This window comes from Rosa rugosa, chromosome 4 (genome assembly GCF_958449725.1).
Source record: "Rosa rugosa chromosome 4, drRosRugo1.1, whole genome shotgun sequence".
Lineage (NCBI taxonomy): Eukaryota > Viridiplantae > Streptophyta > Magnoliopsida > Rosales > Rosaceae > Rosa > Rosa rugosa.
Window position 1 is genome coordinate 6137154 of NC_084823.1, and position 20426 is coordinate 6157579.

A 20426-nucleotide genomic window follows, 5' to 3' on the forward strand; every position below is an offset into this window, starting at 1 on the left:
ATAATTTCACATGAGTTGACAAAGTCAACTATAACTTGGAAAAAGAGAGAGATCCAAATGCCAATTTTGAACGTATGAATAGAACCTCCATATCTTATTTTTGTATAAAAAATATTTTTTTTATTTTTTATCAAGATCACACGATATCCTCAAAAGCTTTTTAGGTCTAAAGACTAATCCAAGTTAGAAGATCTTGTCAGAACGTTTCCTCCCCACTGACCACCAAGAATAAAACAATAACTTAATTTCGTCAATAAAAATAAAATTAATTCTGCATGTCTCAGTTTCATCCTTTAGATAGTAGTTTTCTTCTCATGCAACCCTCATTGAAATGTTTTTTTTTTTTTTTTTAACATATTATCCATCAGTGTCGTTTTAAAACTTATATTATAATTAAGCCACCATATGTTTTTATCCTCATAAAGCCTCCAAAGTATAAGAAATATAAATATTTACAAAAATGCCACCGTATTTTATTTTTCATTATTTATGAAATTGCCACTGCATTCAAACAACTCTTGCGGAAGAGTATGTAATGGTATTATGATGGCAAATAATCCCCATTATTTACGAAAATACCACATCTTCTTCTTCTGTTTGTAAATGACAGCGGAATCGTGTAAAACGGTTATTCTGGCTTGAGTGTAGCACAAGTTGCTTTTAGTTTGTTAATGCTCCAGAATGTTTTTTGGATGCATTACTATATGATTATAATCAACTTCATTGACTTCTAATATATGAAGCTATTTCCTTGATTCAAAAAAATGAGGTGAGACTTGCTCCCTGCATCGTATGCCTCCAAGAAAGTTATATCACCTAATCTCTTATTTGATTAAAAAATAATATATATTTACACACACATGTATGTTTTAATATTGTTGTTTGATTCTTTTGCGTTCACTCTACTTTAGATATAGCTTTGGACTTAATTCGGCGTTGCCCTAGATTGGCCATCAGTCCAACCGGCGTTGAATACCCTATAATGGAATTGGCTGGCATGCAGTCTGCATTCTTAAGTGGAACCCAACTTGGATTTTGGCAATATTTGATCTATAATCGTGAGTCTTCTTCCCCTCTGTTGATATATACTAGCCTCTCACATATATGCTCACACGTTTAAATCAATTTTCTTTGAGTCTTTTTGTTTAGTTTTCACTTTCCCAACTGTAAATTAAAAAAAAAAAAAAATTCAACTACAGTTGAGACTTGAGTAGTAGTATTTTTTTTTTCTGTTCTTCTATTTTCATATATTCTTATTTTTATTTTACCAAATTATTCTTTACATGTTACTTTTTTATTGTTAAAGTTTTAATCCACTGGGGTTATTAAAAATTTTAAATTGCTAAGTTTAAATTATATAACACTAAATCTATACTATTATTAAGAGAAGAGGCTTTGTTAGCCAAAATTGAAAATTTTGACAGATTTAACCCTGATAGATTAAAAAACTTTGACAATAAATTAAATCACAAGGGTAAATAGGACAATTATAAAATAGATTTTATTAAGAAAATTGTAAAAAAAATTATCCCACAACCTCCACTTTTCTCTCCCACTATTTTCTCTCTGCAATAACTACCCATTCAATCTATTTTCTTTTGCAGATAATTTTTTTTTTTTTTTACAATTAAAATTTTTCTTACACATGCAGAGCATGTGATTGCAGACTAGTTATAAGTTTATAACTTGTGTTCCTTACTTATTTCAATTAATTTAGGACTAAATTTAATTTGCCTCCTTCAATTTTGGGTAAAACATTAGGTCAGTTTTTGATTTTTTTTTTTAATCATGATCATCCCTGCACTTCCAATTTTCATCACCCGCGTTCAAATTTCAAAATTGCCTACATTTGTGACGTCACAAGCTAACTTGGCACCAACGTGAGAGCTTACTTTTTACTTTTTAGACTTTGAACCTCTAAGAAGGGCAAAATGGAGATCTCCTCTTTCTGATGAACTTCTCCTTCAACCTCTCTCTCCTTTCAACGAATACAGCCACACCTCACTCTCCCATTTTCTTTCTTTCACTTCTCCACCAAATTCTCATTAATTACACCCTAAATCTACCCCCCCCCCAATTTAAAACAAATGGTTTGAAACAAATGGGCATCCGCCGTCCTCAGCCACCTCAACTGCTCTAAGGACCCCTATTCCAAAACACACTGCATCATCAACCTTTAATGTCTCACATCTCCAAAGCCCTAGTGGAGGTCGAGGTCAAGTTTAGGCTTCCGGATGCTACGACCCATGACCAAGTCACCACTCTGCTAGCCACGTTCCACCTCAAAACCCACTGCCAGAAAAATCTCTTCTTCTTCAAACGTGAAAATGCTTAAGTTATCTCAGCCTAGGAAATCAACAAGCATAAATCAACAAGCATATATCACAGTAGAAAACCTCACTTTCTTAATCATAGTAAAAACAAAACCACTTCAAGTAATGTTTGAAATCATTTTAACGCTCAGGAAAATTACAAAATCACACCAAAGAAACTCACACTAAGAACAAAAAACCACATTTTTCAATTCAAGGAAGCAACTCACACAATCGCGAGAAATGCACACAAATCAACTTGAGGAAGCAACTCACCCAAATCGTGATAAATCTCAACATCCTTTCTTCAAAATCATATAAATTAAAATCTCAACAATTCAAATATGAAAACCAGACCCATCTTGGAAGGTAAAAGAAAGAATACACTCGAAACTCTCTTATAAAACACGTAATCATGAGTCGCAATAACACTCAGTTACCCCCATGAATTACAATGATAGACAGACTAGAGCTCTAACTAATTGTAACCAATCACCCAGCCAATGGTTTGGTTCTCAATTTCATGCCTTTTTCACCGTTTGTGACCTCTGATCTTCCGACCCTTCTGGTCTTCAAACCCATCTCGTCTTCAAACCCATCTGGTCTTCAGACCAAAACATTTTAAAGAAGTCGCACAGGACTTAAAAATGTTACTCAAATCTAAATAAAATATTTCACACGCTTCGGCACCATTATTATCTCTGATACAACGGCCAAAACATTTAAAAAGGTCGCGCAAGATCAAAAATGTTACACAACAGTCGATGCTTTTCAAACAATACATCATTTCCACAATATATTGTTAAGTGCTGATGTGGCTTAAATATAAACTACCTTTTTTCTGACATGGCGATGACTGTTTTTTTTCTTTGCTATTTCTTTATTAATTTGTATATTCGTTAGGCCCTAAAGAGTTTTTAGAAAAAAAATTAAATACTGTTTAGTCATTGAACTTTTGCCCTAAAAACACTTCAGTCCCTGGCCTTCTAATTTCACACATTTAGTCCTTGTACTTCAAAATTTCGGACCAATAGGTCCTTTCCGTTACTCTCCGTCCAAAAACGCTGTTAAATTGCTGACGTGGCAATTCTTTCGCGTCAGAAAGTCTATTATACCCTCACTTTCACTTCTTCTTTTTTTCCTCATTTTTTTTTAATTTTTAATTTTCTCTATTTTTTAGTTTCTGCTTACCCTCTCTCTTAAACCCCTAACCTCTTCTCTCTCCGAACAACACCTCCCAACCATCAAAACCCAGAAATTTTACATGTTCTTGAACCAAATCCAAATAATGAAGGAAAAAAAACTGCAACAATTCTTCTCCCAAACCCAGATCGATTAGACAAAAACAAAAGAAAACCAAAACGATTCCATCAACAACCCATGAGCTCCATCCAAACCTGCTCAAAACCTTCTTCAAAAACCCCAGTACCATCAAATCCCAATCCCAGGCCAAACAGCTCCATGCTCCAATCCCCACCGCCATCGCCAATGCCACTGCTTCGCCGCCCAAAACCTTAATTCCCCACTTCTCCAATGGCCATCTCTCAAATCTCATTTCCTTCATTTAAATCAAACCTTCTGCAAATTCATCCAATCCAATTCTCATACGCATTTCTCTGCTCCTCCATGAAAATACTGTCCCAAATCGAGTGGATACCCTCGCTGACCCGATTGCTTTCGGATGCATCGTTATCCGAATCTGAATCAAACTCCAACCCAAAAACCCAAAGCCCTTGTGGAGCTAGAAAGTCATCGAATTCAGAGCCAAAGCCTTGAGAATTTGACTCGACCCCAAACACTAGCCCCAAATTGAAATTTGACCCGAGATCATCGCTGTCGTCACCTTCGATTCCAGTTCGGTCACAAATGGATCCGAACCCGAGACGAGGACGCAGTCGCTGGGGGGATGATCGGAGGAGGCGCGGCGGTCGAAGAGATCGGTGACGAAGCAGCTGACGTCACGATCAGAATCGAAGGCAGCGTCGGAAAAGAAGTCGTCGTCGGAACTGCGGGAATCGATGGGATTGGTGAAGGGGTTGAAGTTGTGATAAGTGCACCAGCGGGTGAGTTGGGGCGGGTTGGTTTGGTGGCTCTGGGTCGCTAGGTAGTGAGGAGTCTCAGACATTTTCTTTCTCTGAAAATATTGAAAGGTTTTAGCTTGGACGCGCCTTCGGGTTGGAGATGGAGGGGGTTGAGTTGAGGTTTCTGGAAGGGGGGGGGGGAGAGAGAGAGGGAGAGGAGAAGAGATAAGAGAAGAGATAAAAAGAAAGAAAAAAAAGAATAATTTTTTTTTAAAAAAAAGACGAAAGAATAAAATAAAAAAAGGAAGTGAGGGTATAATAGACTTTTTGACGCGAAAGAATTGCCACGTCAGCAATTTAACGGAGTTTTTGGACGGAGAGTAACGGCAAGGACCTATTGGTCCGAAATTTTGAAGTACAAGAACTAAACGTGTGAAATTAGAAGGCCAGGGACTGAAGTGTTTTTGGAGCAAAAGTTTAAGGACTAAACAATATTTAATCCTTAGAAAAATTATTATCTTATGAATTTAGTGAGATTTTCATTTTAGTGCACTGGCTTTTGTTTGGACCAGAAGAATTTAGTATTTTACTGAGATTATTAATGTAACGCCTCAAACTGCACATCACCAGTTTGAACACGTCACAGTGGCACGTGTCTCTAAGATATAAACTAAAGGTTCAATCTACATCCCAGAAACCCGTAAGGCATTTTGTTAACTGACATTATTCAAAAACCGCACAGCGAAAACGCTTAAAGTATTTTTGAGGTGAACCTTTAAATCATCAAATAAACTTTGTTCACTTGGAACTCGGTATGACCCATTTCTCGAGACATAACAAACTTCGAGAAATAAAGAATTTAGCAAAGATTCAATATTCAACCAATGTTCAACAATATCTAGAATGACGATGTTCAGGAAATAAAGGTCAAGAGTAGACCCAAAACCGGATTCCTGTACGAAAGTTTGTTTAGCGTTTCCACACACCCTGCTTCGTCTTCCAATGTCGTCACCAATGCACAGTACCTGCATACACACTGTTGTAGGGGTGAGCTTACGTCCATGTTGCTCTATAGGACCTACCCCGTCTAGGTTTGATAACTAATAATATTTTTGGGATCCCAATATGAAAACAAAATGCATATAAATCAGAACAACAAACTTAAAAGATTTTCCGTCTTAAAACCCGATGCATGAAATTCAAATAAACACAGTGCCACATAGTACCTGTTGGCCAGTCCCATAGATCCATTACACGACGTTACCTCACACAAATTTTAGGGTAGCAAGTGTGTCTGTTACCTAGCTACATACACGGAATCAAGTCGTCATTGTGATCGAAGTATCTTTCGACCGGTGCAGCTAACCCTCCGGAGGTTAAGGGGGTCGAACACAAAAAGAACAAATCTTCGGTTTGTGGTTTTGAATTTACCTTCGACCATCAAAGTAACTCAATTTGAGCTAACAGAGGTCTTAAGCAAGCATAAACTTGCAGCCACTGTGTTCTGTGATCGTCGATCAGAGCACATCCCAATTCTCTCCTTCAGTCCGAAGTGCAGCAAGTCTTGATTATAGGACGAGAACTAATATCGAAAACAAACCCAGAAACTCCAGAGCAGTCGCCGGAAATAGGAACCCACGGTGGTGACCGAAACCATGAAAACATCAAATCCCTAATACTTGACCGAAATCGAAATTCAAATATACCAGCATATAAAACGTGAGGAGGCGACCAACCGTAAGCAACCTAGATGGTGATCGGCGACGCCGGAATTTGCTAAACTCGTCGGAACCCGGAAACAACCCAAATATCAATGTGGTCAAAATGTAACCAATTATTGAAAACCAATAATAACAGTGTGTAGAGCACGAAGAGAGGATCAATTTCGATACCTTAAACAATCCCGAGAATTGCCGGAAAATGCCACGAATACACTGGAAAACTCAAACCTTCACGGCGTCGATTCTCGCTCCATAACCCACGAATGGACAATTGATACCAAAGGGAGGTCGGCGCAGAAGAGTCGATCTAAACGCGACCGGTTAGCCGTTGTGAAGTGGCCAAATGACGGAGTTTCGGTCGGACCCAGTCGCCGGGTCGAAAGTGTGAGAAGGTTCTGGTGTGATCTGGTTCGCTGACCGCACTCTAGTAATTGTGTACTCAATTTCAACAGCTCAGATAAGGCGATGGAGGATTTTGAAGATCCAGATCGCGCCACTTGATTTCTATTTTTCTTTAATACTTTATTTAATTCTGAAACTTCCGAAAATCACTAAAAGTAGCTCAGGTATCCGAAAAATTCTAACGAACTCGTCGTGTCATGTACATTATTATCAAACTCTTAAATCAAGAATTTCACGTTTTGAAAAATTCTGAAAATGGTGCAGCTATTGTCACCGTACCATTTTCTTTGTTCACCCTATAAATATTTGAATTATTGAAATACTATATTACCCAAATGCAAAAAAACTAATAAGTACACTAATTTTCTAAAATTCAAATTTATAAGGAAAACTAAATACAAAACTACTTAATTTCTCATTTTCTCTTCTGATAACATTAATCTTCATCTTCTCCATCCAAATTTCAATTTATTTCAATTTTCTTTTTATCGTTTTATTTCAATTCGTTATTCAATTCACAAAACCATTAGTGTTAACTTCATCAAAATCTTTGTAATACCTTTATGAACACCGAAAGTAAAAAATTTAAAACACGAAAAAAAAAATCAATCTTTTCTTCATTGCTCATAGTAGCACTTACTAATTTTTTAATGGGTGCGGCTATTGCCACCCTACTATTTTCTTTGTTCACCCTAGTTACTCACTACACCATATGTCCATATATTTTAATTTCAGTATTAAATTTACTTATCTAACCCATTTCTTTTTCCAGAAATATCCTTATATGACACATCCAATTAAAAAAAATATTAACGAAAATCTCTCATTTGTTTAAGGAAAACTGAATTGGGAGAGAATTGAGTTGTACTTTCATTGATAATAGGGGCCTCTTTATATAGAGGATTACAAACATAGAGATAGAGCTGTACATGGAAACATAATCGTACATTGATTGGATATCTCCTAAGATTCTCCGAGAATATCTCTAATATAAACTCTATTTCAACTAGAGCAAGTAACCTCTAGTTTGGGCCAGACACATATTCTGCATTTACTTGAACACTCCCCCTTGTGTCGCCCAAACGTGGTGCTTCTCTCGTTGCCTCGCTAAAAACCTTGCCGAGTAACAAAAACCCAGTGGGACAAAAATAACCTCGGTCGAAGGGGAAAAAGAGCACAACACACTCTTCACGTTTCGAGACCATACATGTAGACACCTCCCTCTGATGTCTGCATCTCTCCCTGATGACAACGGTCATAGGAGTTCGGATAACTTCCGCAAACGATGCTACCAACATGTTTCCCGAAAGTGGAATTTAGGTAATGACTTAGTGAGCAAGCCTGCCGCACTGTCCTCAAATTGAACCTAGTTCACTTTAATCTTAAGGAGAGACTGTTGTTGCTGATTATGCTTGGTGTTGTCGCTTTTGATGTAGTCTTGCTTCATTTGTTCAAAATAAGCAGCATTACCCTAAATGCTCATAGGCTCATCTGTGGTAGACTTCAAACCACAATTGTTCGAACATGCATAATTATGGATCCAATTTATAGATATTCACGAATCACTTCGTGAAGAGCAATAATCTCTACATTGTTCGAAGATATAGCGACTAGGGTCTGTTCTGTAGACCTCCAAGATAACACGGTCTTTACCCATGGTGAACACTTAACCATTTTGGGAATGACCTTTGTGTGGGTCAGAGAGATACCCAACATCAACAAAACCTTCCAAAACACATGTCTTTTTGGGATGGGGATAGAGGACGCAGGCCAGTGTTGGCGGCGTTCTTGGTGTGTGATGGCTCCGAATCCATCATCTTTCTGTAGGGATAGAACAAGTCCATATCAGTCGTACATCTCAAGTATCGAAAGATATCTTTTACACCAATCTAACGGCGTCGCGTTGGCGCAAATCTATACCTTAGCTAACAAGCTCACTGCAAATGAGATGTCCGGTCTTGTGCATTGGTGTAAGTACAATAATGCGCCTATTGTACTAAGTAAGGCACTTCTGCCTCTAACACATATTTGTCATCATCCTTTGGATGAAGATTATCATTTTCAGGATCAAGACTACAGACGATCATGGGGGTGCTTGAAGGCTTGACCTTGTCAAAATGCTTAAGCATCTAATGACACGATGCTCAAGTTCCAAACTGAGACATAATCGTGTTCTCCCAAAATCCTTCATCTCAAACTCGGATTTCAAGTGTTTAGCGGTTTCCCTTAACTCTTTAAAGGCTTCCAATGAAGATCATGTCTAACATGAACCGCGATAGAATCCGAAACTTGTTATGGAAACGCGCGGGCATATCCCTTCCCAATCAAGTAGTCACTTTAGTGAGCGTTTCAGTCTTATTGTAAACGCGCTCCGTGGTCTAGAGCCACTTGACTTGGGTAAATGAAGTTCACCATGAACTTTCATTATATTCTTTATCTAGATCCCCATATAGATACGTAGTGACCACAGTTGTAAGCTGCATGTTCAGTTATTCGGAAACTACCAAACTGACAAGGTAGTGGAGTGCAATGACATCCATTACGAGAGAATATGTCTCATCGTAGTCGATTCCAGGGCGTTTTGTGAGAAGCCTTGTGCCATAAGGCGAGATTGCCATATCTTTTTCTCATCACGCTTTCTAACGAAGAACCATTAGTCAATAGGTTTTATGTTAGGAGGTGTTGGCATCACCGGCCAAAAACCTTCCTCTTCGTTAGAGAATCCAACTTAACCTGGATCGCATCTTTCCATTTAGGCCAAATTTCTCTACGTTGACGTTCATTCATCAACGGAGCGTGGTTCGATATCATCTGACTCAACAAACTCATGCGCAACGAATTGCGCAACTACATCATCAATTATGATGGAGTTTCTATCCCACGTCTCATGTACACTAGTGTAATTTTCAAAGAGCTCTATATGTTCAGGAATAGGTTCTGATGTTGAGGTGTCCCCCAATGATAACCATAACCCGGAAGATTCTCATGAGACGGATTTTGAGTCTTGATGATCAAAGGATTGGAATGTGCCAAAGTATCCTTCGAACCCACGGACCTCCCACGCATCCTAGCTGGGGTCATGGCCTATAACTCCAGAGTGCCACTCTCTTTGGCGTTGGTGCCATGCCTACCTCTGTGTAGGGTGGCGCTACGTCCTCTCGTAGGGATGTACTTCCTTGCAGGCATATTTGCAGCAGATGTGTGATCTCGTCACTTTAGTAGGGATCGAGATGAGACGTAGTGGGGACAGACCACGACAATTTCTGTCGTTCCTGCTGAACATCTGTGTTCTTATCTCCCCCTAACTACGAGAAGACTGTCTCATCAAAGTGACATCCGCAAATCTAGCGGTAAGGAGATCGCCTTGCAAGGGCATTAAGTGGCGGACGATTGTAGAAGTCTCAAATCCAACTGAGTTGCCCATTCGTATGTACGGACCCATCATAGGGCGCTATGGCGGCGCAATTGGCACATAAATGGCACACTCAAAGATGCGTAAGTACGATACTTGTACCCAGTCACTAGCTGTAACGCAGAGGTAGATTGAGTGGCGGTGGGTCGTAGACGAATTAGCATAGCTGCATGCGATATTGCATCACCCCAAGCGGATGTAAGGAGATTGGTGCGCATTACCAATGTTCGGACTACCACCGTAGACATTTCCGCGAGACCATTTGGGTGTGTTCATGGGAATGTGATGTCCAACATCAGTCCCAATGCAATAACCATCAAAAGTCTTCGATGTAAACTCTCTAGCATCGTCAAGTCCAATTGACGGAATAGGATGATCCAGGAAGTGAGCTCGTTGTCATATGATATTTGCTAGGAGTGTAGTATAAGCAGCAATACAAGTGGACAATGGCACAACACGTGACCAGCGTGTTTGCGTGTCAACCAACATCATGAGATATTTAAACGTCCGCAGGTTGGTTGAAACAGTCCACAGAATCCCTACGGATTCTATGTAAGAACATAATGAGTATTTTCATATCCTTTGCATAGGACGGTCTCAGTTCTAATTTCCCTAAGGAACAGGCTTTGTAAACGAGCGAGAGGCTTTAAAAGCAACCAATGAGGATTGTAGTTGGGCCTGAGCGTCTGAAACGCTACTTGAAGCAAAGTTGGTGATTGCAGCATCACCTGGGGCGCCATCACCATGATGGATGCCATCCATGACATTATGGATAGGGACTGTGCCAGCCCTAGGCTGGTGGTGGACGGCGGCGGTGCCAGAGGGAGCAGCGACGGTCACACTTAGTCCAGGAATCAACTTTTGATTCATGCTTCGTTTCGCTAGAAAGAAAGGATGTCCATGTGAAGTCTTTGGTAGACGGATCATCATATCATGACTAGGATGACCTATCATGTCGTGACAAAGCCAATATGTATCTAAATCTAAGAGATCTTCTCTCATAACTTTATTGGATTTAATAGCTCGAATAGTGACATAGAGTCCACTAGAGAGACACATAAACTTCTCTAAGATGCGCCTTTATTCGCAATCATTAGAGGTAGTGCAAAAGAACTTATTTCCGTTCTCCACATGCGTTTTCGCGTGGAATCCATTGGCTATTCATAGGTACGATTTCCCTAGGAGCGTAGAGAGTTTCTGTGACAGTAATCAAGGTGCCATTTGGCAAGGGGAAGTTAGGCTATTCCATGTCCTTGAATTAATACTGATGGCCCAGCCATCGTAGTCACAAAGTCATATGTTCAAAATCAAAATGGAGTCATAATGAAAAGAACTCAGAATTTTATTCATAAGCCAAAGGAGTTACATCATTGTCTCTTTTACCAGAGAAAATCTAATCCAAAATGCTAGCTAATGCAAAACAATGGTAGTCGTCCAACTTCATTCGGTAATTCCAAAATAAATGTGATCAGGTGAGTAGAGAGATGTCGGTGGAGCAAGGCTCGCTTAAGTACCACTAATCTTAGAACCTTCCTAGACATCACACTTACTTTGGGTGAGCCTACTTTGAAGACAGACTAAACCATTGGCATCTACTACAAAATATATGGCAATTGCCTATTACATCTCTTGGAAAAATAAAGACTTAGACAGAAGTGGCGATCTATTGATCCCAGCCAGATTTGTAGTTTTCAACCCTTTACTCTAGATCATCTTCTTGATCTTCTTGTTCCACATAGTGAGCTTCTCTTGCTTCACAATATGCTTTGTAGGCGGTGACAATTTCTCCACGAGCTTTACAAATGTTTGCCCAATAACCGGATACTCCACATCGAGAACATACAAGCTTGACTACTAGCAATTTTGCATTACAAAATCCTTATGATTGTATATGTTGTTTCATGATAACTAATGGACAGAAAATAATAACAATGCAGTTATAAACCTAGTTGGGATCCTCTTCATGTGTTCTTGATTATTTTTCAACAATTTTGACTACCAGCAATTTTGAATAACAAAATTGTTAAGATTGTACAGGATCTCATCATAATAATTGAAAGAAAATTAAAATCATTATGATGATTCTGATAATTAAATGCATTTAAATTCATTATGATATATATAGAATGTTGTGATTATGATAAAGTTTAGCATGATAATTTTAATATTGATTTATATATAGTGATTTTATATAGAATTTTGAGATTTGAGGATAATTTAGGTAGTTTGAGTGGTGTATTTAATAAAATGATAGAATAAGAAATCAAATGGGTGGTGTATTAAGTAAGAAGTATGTATTAAGTAATTAGGAATGTGCGAATAAAATTTCCCGATAAGTAAATCTAATAATTAAAATTAAAATGTAGGGTGTAATGAGCAAGTAGGGTGAACAAAGAAAATTATAGGGTGGCAATAGCCGCACCCTTCTGAAAAATATTCTCGAGCATTTCAATAATTAACGAGATCATCGGACGATATCAATTAAATTCTATAAATAAATTTTCGGGGCTCACAATTAATGTATCAAACATTCATTTATTGATTTCCTCCCGTTAAAGAGGAGGATATATAGGACCTTTTAAAAAGTCAAATTAAAATTGATATAAAAATAAATAGGATGTGTGAATATAGATTTTGGGTGTGTAATAACACCCCTTTATTGTCAAAAAGTAAAAAAAAAACAAAAATAACAACACCATTGATATACTATTCACTTTTATTGATAGGTTTACGCATTGAACCTGCTAATTTGAACACTTCTGATACTTGCATCAATATTTCAAAACAAGAGGATGATCGAGACAATCAAATGGATCTCATTCGCTCAGGTACCTTGCATAGTATAATTATAACCATGACTATTGTTAATTGTTCCGTGAGAGAAATAATATTTGACAAGTTTTTTTAGTTGTGTTCCATTTCTACTCTTCATGGTAGTGAACGGTAGTTTTTCCCTTAGTTTCTAAAAAAGATAAGTAAATTCACCATCATTGTTTAATTTTTTTTTTTTTTAACTTCAGGCAGTTTGGTACCCGACCATTAAATAATTATTGTGATATCTAAACTCAAACTTCGTATTAATGTGATACTTCTATCAATTTATGGTTAATGATTTGTTAAAAATGATCAAGTGTCATGCAGTGGCTTCTTCTCAAAAAAAAAAAAAAAAGTGTCATGCAGTGGCTTAGCTAGAAATCTCATTGAGGAGGGTCAAATGACCCTCATTTTTTAACAAATTAAACTCATTTCCAGTCATCTCATTAGAGAGAGTGAAGAGAGAGAAAACAAAAATATCTGTATTTAGAGCAAATTGTATAATTATAGGGAATCATCTTTTAGGAAGTTTTTTCTCTTTTCTCTCTTCTGTCTTCAAATTATTATTATTTTCATCATTAATATTATATTTTTAAAATTTTAAATATTTAACCATAAATAATAAATTCTAATGAATATAATAGAAATCCTGTTGTGATTGCGGAAGAAAAATTATAAAGATTTTAATTTTTAGTGGATTTTATCAGGAAACTATTAGAGATGCTCTTATATGTATAAAACTTTTTGATTATGATAAAGTTTGGCCTGATGATCTTGATACTGAGTTATATTATAAGTTTAGAGGATAATTTAGGTTGTTTGAGTTGTGTATATAATAAAATGATTGAATAAAAAGTCAATGAGTGGTATATTAAGTCAGGGGTGTGTATTAAGTATTTAGGGATGTGTGAATAAAATTTCTTAAACTCAAACCACAGAGAAAGGAAAAAAAAAAATGAAAATCCTATGCCTAGGTTTCCAGATTAGTTCGACGAATTCAATGCAATTTTTCGAACAATTACCCGATCTAATTCTCTTTTCACTATATTTTTCATTTGATTTCAAAGTCTCAGCAGATTCACCTTCTGATGAAACTTTCATTGACCTAAAAAAATCGCTAGAAAGATCAACATAGAGATCTACCACCCTTCTAATCTTGTTGCTAAGCTTTCTAAGTAAGCCCACATTCCTGTTGAGGTTATCAAGGATCTTGGTCATGGTTTTGGTTAATTTTATTGATTAGCCGTCTATTCTGGTCAAAAATGTTTTGGACTTGTTCAAAGCTCTTATGAAATGTGTGCACAACCTTGCTATTTAATTGGACTCCATTTTCTATGATAGTATATATACCACCTTCCACCTAATTTGAATTCAACCAAAACCAATGCCTGTCCATCCAACACAACCCATAAATGCGTAGAAGGTAGTAATGGAATTAAAATATATATGCCATGACTGGTAGCTCTGTGGGTCGGGGAAGAAGAGATCTGGGTTTGTGTTAAAATATATAATTTTTTTTAATATATATTTGTTTAATTTTTAGTTTTTTAGTAAAGTTAACAGAGTTAAGGGTATGTTAGTCCTTTCAAAAAAAAAAAAGGGTATGTTAGTAGGGAGGACAGGTGTCAACAAAATATGGAAGTGATAGAATTGGGTTAGAAGAAATGGGGACAGCTGATTTTCTTCCAAGATGAACTAGAAGCAGAATTAATCCACCCCAACCCAATTCTGCAAGTGCCGCAATTTACTGATCCCGAACGTAAGCAGTAAGCAGTAACCAGCGGCCCTTGTTAAGGCTAATGTGGCCTAGGACCCTAAACACGTCTCCCCTTAGTTCGCGTGTCTTCGATTAAGGAAGAAGTAGTCCAAAAAAAAAAAAAAACAAAACAAAAAACTCTTAAGGTCAAACCCGTAATTTTGATTTAAAAAATGTGAGATGTCGGATATAATCTTGCATTAACGAATAACTAAAGAAAAAACATATAGATGAAGGTACTACATTAATACAAAATTTTGAGTTCAAGTATTACATTGATAGATATTGGTAGTTTTTTATTTTTTCATTTTTTTTTTATTGGGAGATATTGATAGTTGGATAAAAGAATTCAAACATTGATGATGAATTTTTCTCAAAAAAGAGTAATGCTAAATAACTTTTTTAGGTCATACTTATAAATCATTTTAGATGGCAATTACTTTTTGAGATACTTTGTAAAAATACATACCATTAAATGAAATTGTGATGTCTCATCAGCTGCCACATAAATTAATTTCTAGCTAATACTAGAGAACAGTGGTTCAACTTCCGTATCTTTTTTAATAAAGCCTCATGCAATAGGATGCTTGTCATCTAAGGTTTTTAACTCTTGACATTCAAGGTCCATCACTTCGATTACCAAACTTGACAAATAAAAATTGAAACGACTCAAAAACAAGCATTCATAAGACCTTTAGTGAATTAGGGTTAGCTCAAGTAGTTATGGTGAAAGATTGAGTTCGGATTAAACTAGGTCATGTGTTTGATCATCTCTAATGTAAATATAAATATATATATATATATATATATATATATATATATATATATATATATATATATATAAATGTTTGTTACTGAAGGGAAATATGCCGCTTTGGCCTAGTATAGCCCGACCTGTTTGAGGGCAGCCGGACCCATTCAGTGCTTCAACCCTATACAAGGAAAATATATTACAAGTACAAATATTACATCATAGGCTTTTATGACATACTATATGCATCCGCATAAGAACTAGCCACCCAGATGCCTCCAATAACTTCCCTATTATTTACTCCAACAGTTTCCTAAACCTATCCTTATTAGAGAAAGTGAAAAGAGAGATAATAAAAGTCGCTAGTTTGGAGATAATATATTTAAGAAACCACTAGTTTTCACTAATTTAATGCTAAATTCTCTCTCTCTTTGCACCCTTAATTATTTGATAACATTTTCAAATAAAAAATAATACCATATATAATTTTAGATAATAAATCATTCAAAATTTAATAGAGAAACTGTTGGAAATGAAATATCTTCCTTCATGCATTTTTATTCTTTAGTTAATTTACTATGTTAAATATGCTATGTCACTACCAATATCTAGGAACAATTGCTAACATACTGGAATTTGTAATGCAGTCATAACTTTATACAAGGAACTTGCACACAGTCTCCTTAAACTTTTGGGTATGGTACATCAGACATTGTTTATCATATTTTTCCATTGTTTTCCAATTCTTAATTATTGTTTGGGATCTTAAACTAGGAGTCAGTCGGTTACGCAAAGTGAAACGGATCCATACTCGAAGCATTGATGTTTTACGTTGCATTAGTGAAATGTTAAAGAATGACAATCCCACATCAGCACAACTTGACATCATAAGAAAATCAATCTTCAAAGCTGTTGAATACGGGCATGTTGAGTTTGTTACTCATATATGTGAAGCACATCCTCCATTCGTAAAACAATGTGAAGGAAACAAAAACATATTTCAGTTTGCGGTTGAATATCGTCAACATAAAATATATAGCCTTATTCATAGACTTGATAGAGCGGACCAGATATTCTTTGGCACACGTGCGACGAAGTATCCAGAGAATATGTTACATTTAGCAGGGAAATTATCTCCACTCTCAAGGTTCAATCATATTCGCGGTGCAACTTTGCAAATGCAACGAGAGCTACAGTGGTTTAAGGTCAGTATCTCTAAATACATGTGTTTATACATAAGTTTACTTAGAAACCCATTATCATACCAACTCAAAGTTTGCCTATATAAACTCATATTAAGCATCAATGTACTTAAAAGAATAAACATCGGCCTTAAATATATGTTTCTATGTATATAACTTTTCAATATCGTGAAAAATAAGTTTTTTTTTTTTTTTTCCTCCAACAGATTCTCTATATCTATTTTATTTTAAGTAGAAAATTTAATTTCCAAAACAAACTCTAAAATTATAGGCAAACATCTTTTTGAATTTTTAATGTTTTTCTTTGAGTTTTTCTATTGGAACTTCCAAATTTACTCACTTGACCTCATTGCTTTTTACACCTCCTATCAAATTGATACTCACTAAACCTCACTCAAGTTCCTGAAATAACCTCCCTCATATAATTTGCAAACAAACTATTAATTACATATTCATTCCTTAATCAAATTACATAAATCTCTTATCTAATAAAAAAGAAACTCTTATTCAAAAAAAAAAAAAAAAAAAAAACTCAAACACAAGGTATTGGGCTTTAAAAATTAATTTCTAATAAAAAAGAATTTTTTTTTCTCTTGTAGACGTGCAAAAAAAATGAAGAGTAATTTTTCTTGATGTTTAATTATTTTCTCTATTTTCTGTACCTCATGATTAATTATTTAATAGTTTTTTAGATTTTTTTTTACTGCTAGCTCTTTTTTTTTTTTTTTTTTGTATATATAATGAATAGACTGGGATTTAGGTCATAATATGATTTCTTTTGTTATCCCTCACCAATATGCGTTCAACATATATGATGATAGGAATTTTTATGTCACATCATCTTGATTATAGTTTTAATTCTTATTAAATATATAAAAATGCTTTAATGAGTATGTAGTGAAATTGGAAAATGAAAATAGATAAGGAAAATAATAAAGAATGCAATATAATATTACTGAATTGGAAAGTCTAGAGAAATTAAATATAATATTTTTTTGGTATAATTATTGTCCTTAATAGTCATTTTATAAGAGGTTATATATGTCATTTAATAATTCATAATAGAGTGAGGTCAACTGAGCAGATTTGGAGGTCCCAATAAAAATACTATTTTCTTTCTACTCTATCTACAAACCATGATTAGGGAAACTTTTGGAGATGCGCCGAGGTGGTAGAAAACTTCCAGGAACTTTAGTTGAGATTTTTAGAGAATATGTTGGAGATACAGTAGAAAAATTACGTAAATTTAAGCTTGTTTGTCTTAAGCTTGTTGTTAGAGAAACCCTTTTTTTGTCTTGTACTTGTTTTTTGTTTTCTTGTTATTATCAATCATCAATTCATAAGAATTGTGTGATTGCATAATTTTGTTAGAATCTTTACATAATATAGATATTATCTGAGATCAATGTTTTAAAAACCACTAGACTGTAACCGAGCGGTGGGAGGGACCTAGCGCCTGGACGATTTTATTTTTCTTTTTTTATTACCCAACAATACAACATATTTAAGTACATTTCAAAAAAAAATTACAACACATATAATTATTCAAACTATTCGTTATTATAACTAACTAATTTCAACCACGTTCATTTTTTTTATATAAATCAAATCAATTAAGAAATCAAACAACAGCGCTGCTCTATCGTTATCGAAGAGGAAAAACCCCTAACCCTAATAGGGCGTTGTCGACTTTGAAATCTTTAGATATGCAATCCTTTCTACCTCTACAATCATTTCCCCTTCATCATGTCCTACATTGAAGATAGTCACTACCAGTTTTGCCTCATCTATGGTGCTGGCAGGGCGCGATATGATGCCGTTAACATCTCGGGCATGAATGGTGCTAGAACGCAGCGCACCTTCCAAGCATACTTGCTGGCAAGGCCGTTAATGGTGGAACCCTTTGAAGTGATTGATTTCAAGCGCCATTTCCAGTGTGTATGGGTCTTTGATAGCAAGTTTAGGGTTCAGAAGCAAGCCTAGAAAAGCTTTATGTTTACTTTGGATCTCAAGAAGGATGGAAACAAGGTGCTTTGGTGTGGCCCTTGGTATTTCAATCGTGCTTCTATGATTATTTAGGAGTATGATGGTTTGATGGCCCCTCATACAGTGAAAATGGACTCCTTGTACTTCTCTGTCAAGATCAATAACATCCCACCAGCATTGGAGGTCAACAATGCCATTATCAATGTTACCTTTGTTGCAGACAAATTTCTGAATATTGAAGGAAAACTTTTTGACATAACTAGCAAAATACGGGTACATGTTTCCTACGAAATCATCAAGCCTTTCTTTGTGGAAAAAAAAAAAAAAAACTAAAACTGGCTCCAGTAATTGTGGAAGAGATATTCTTTTTCTTTGAAATCTAGTTGGAAAGTGTCAGCTTTGTCACTTGATTTATCATGAGGGCAGTATTTGTAAGATGGCGGAGAAGCTTGTATTGCAACTAGCAGCCGAGGCACAAGCGGGAGAAAAGAGGCTTGAGCTGCGTAGTCCATTCCAAAGGTTTACAGAGGGACCCTTTACTAATGGTGCATTCAGTTTCAGGGGTATACATACTCCAATCTTGCGCCCCATTGCTTGAAATCGTTTTGGTACCATGGATACCAATAAACTGTGCAAGCTGGTGGTCATTCGAAATGCTGATATGAAATCTTCCCATGGGGAAGATCATGTGCTGGTGCTGGTCTTAGTAGATGAGGCACAACCATTGCTCCCTGTAAATGATGCATCATAATCCTTGAAGTAAGGTCCTCCTACATCACCCTTCTCCTCTCCAAATTGAAATTCTTGTTAAATAATATGCTTGAGGGGAAGATGAATGTTACTGCTCCAATGAAGAAAGTGAAGATTCAGCAGTTCGGTTCATAGGCAGTCTCTACGGTGGGGGAAATACCAGGTGGAATGTTGGTGCTTGTAAAGATTATGATGCCTAAAGAGAAAGTCCAAGCTGAGAAAATAGAAGTGAAGAAAAAGTTAGGCCGACCTCTAGGCTCAAAGGAACAAGGCCCATAAACCAAGCCAAACTCAGATTCCAGTTCTGTCAAACTCCCCTGGATCCCAAATTAAGAACTAAAGTGAAACCCTAGCCCACCTAGCATAAGGAAAGCCCAGACCTAGGTCAACCAAAACCCAAGACTTGTTTGCCCATGCAACCTAGTTGTCTTAACCATTGACACTACCACTGTCGTCACTCCTACATGACCACGACAAAGCTCGAACATCAACTGTGCCACCACTAAACTTTATGCCTGCATCACCATCATCTTAACTTGTGCTCTAGCCTAGCCGGTTGATTCGGCAGGATGAGACTGTCACCTGTTGTTCACTGCCACCAAATAATTGTCGGAGACCCGTCCATGACACAAATCTAAAACCCTCACTATCGATTAGCCCGATGAAATCATTGTCCAATCTGCCACTTCGGTCCATGTTGCTCCACCGCTGGCCGGTATACATTTCAATTACCCACTTTTTAATTTTTTTTTGGTAGTACAAAAATAGTTTATGAACTTCAATGAGAATTACTAAGATTTCATCAAAGATCGGATTATCACAAAATCACCAAACTAACTAATTTTATTTGATTCTGATTAGTTCATTGAGAGAGCCACCCCCACCCCCAACCTTGAAAAACTAATATAAAAACATTGAGACCCCAAATTGATAAGTAGAAAAACAAACTGTAACGCCCCAATTTGCACCTCTCCAAATTGGTTACGTTACAGTGCCGCGAACCTTTAGAAGCATAAGCTAAGCAAGCTTAACTCATGTCCTAAAGAGACGCAAGGCAATTTAACTAAAAAAAAACGAAATGAAATGACAAGTGTTGGCGGAAAACGTAGAGTTTAAAGCGAGGTGAAATTGAAAACTTTATTCTTACTTGTTAAAATGACATTATAACTAAACAATTGAATGCTTTCCAAACATAACTACTTAAGTGAAACAAAGCTTAATCAACAACTTACAACATTGAAAATAAATTCAAGTTTGGTTCAAACCATTTGAATACAAAGTTAAGAAGCTCAGCAAACA

The 20426-nt window shown here is 36.3% G+C and overlaps 1 protein-coding gene across 1 annotated transcript in view; it reads left to right on the forward strand.

The window, feature by feature from the left end:
* Positions 1-980: 980 nt before the first annotated feature.
* Positions 981-20426, forward strand: part of LOC133707523 (ankyrin repeat-containing protein ITN1-like) — a 30061-nt gene continuing 10615 nt past the window's right edge. Inside the window, exons 1-4 of the mRNA XM_062133175.1 lie at positions 981-1058; positions 12595-12696; positions 15837-15884; positions 15964-16394. Of these exons, the coding sequence (XP_061989159.1) occupies positions 983-1058; positions 12595-12696; positions 15837-15884; positions 15964-16394 (657 nt within the window). The 5' untranslated portion in view covers positions 981-982. The remainder of the gene's footprint in view (positions 1059-12594; positions 12697-15836; positions 15885-15963; positions 16395-20426) is intronic.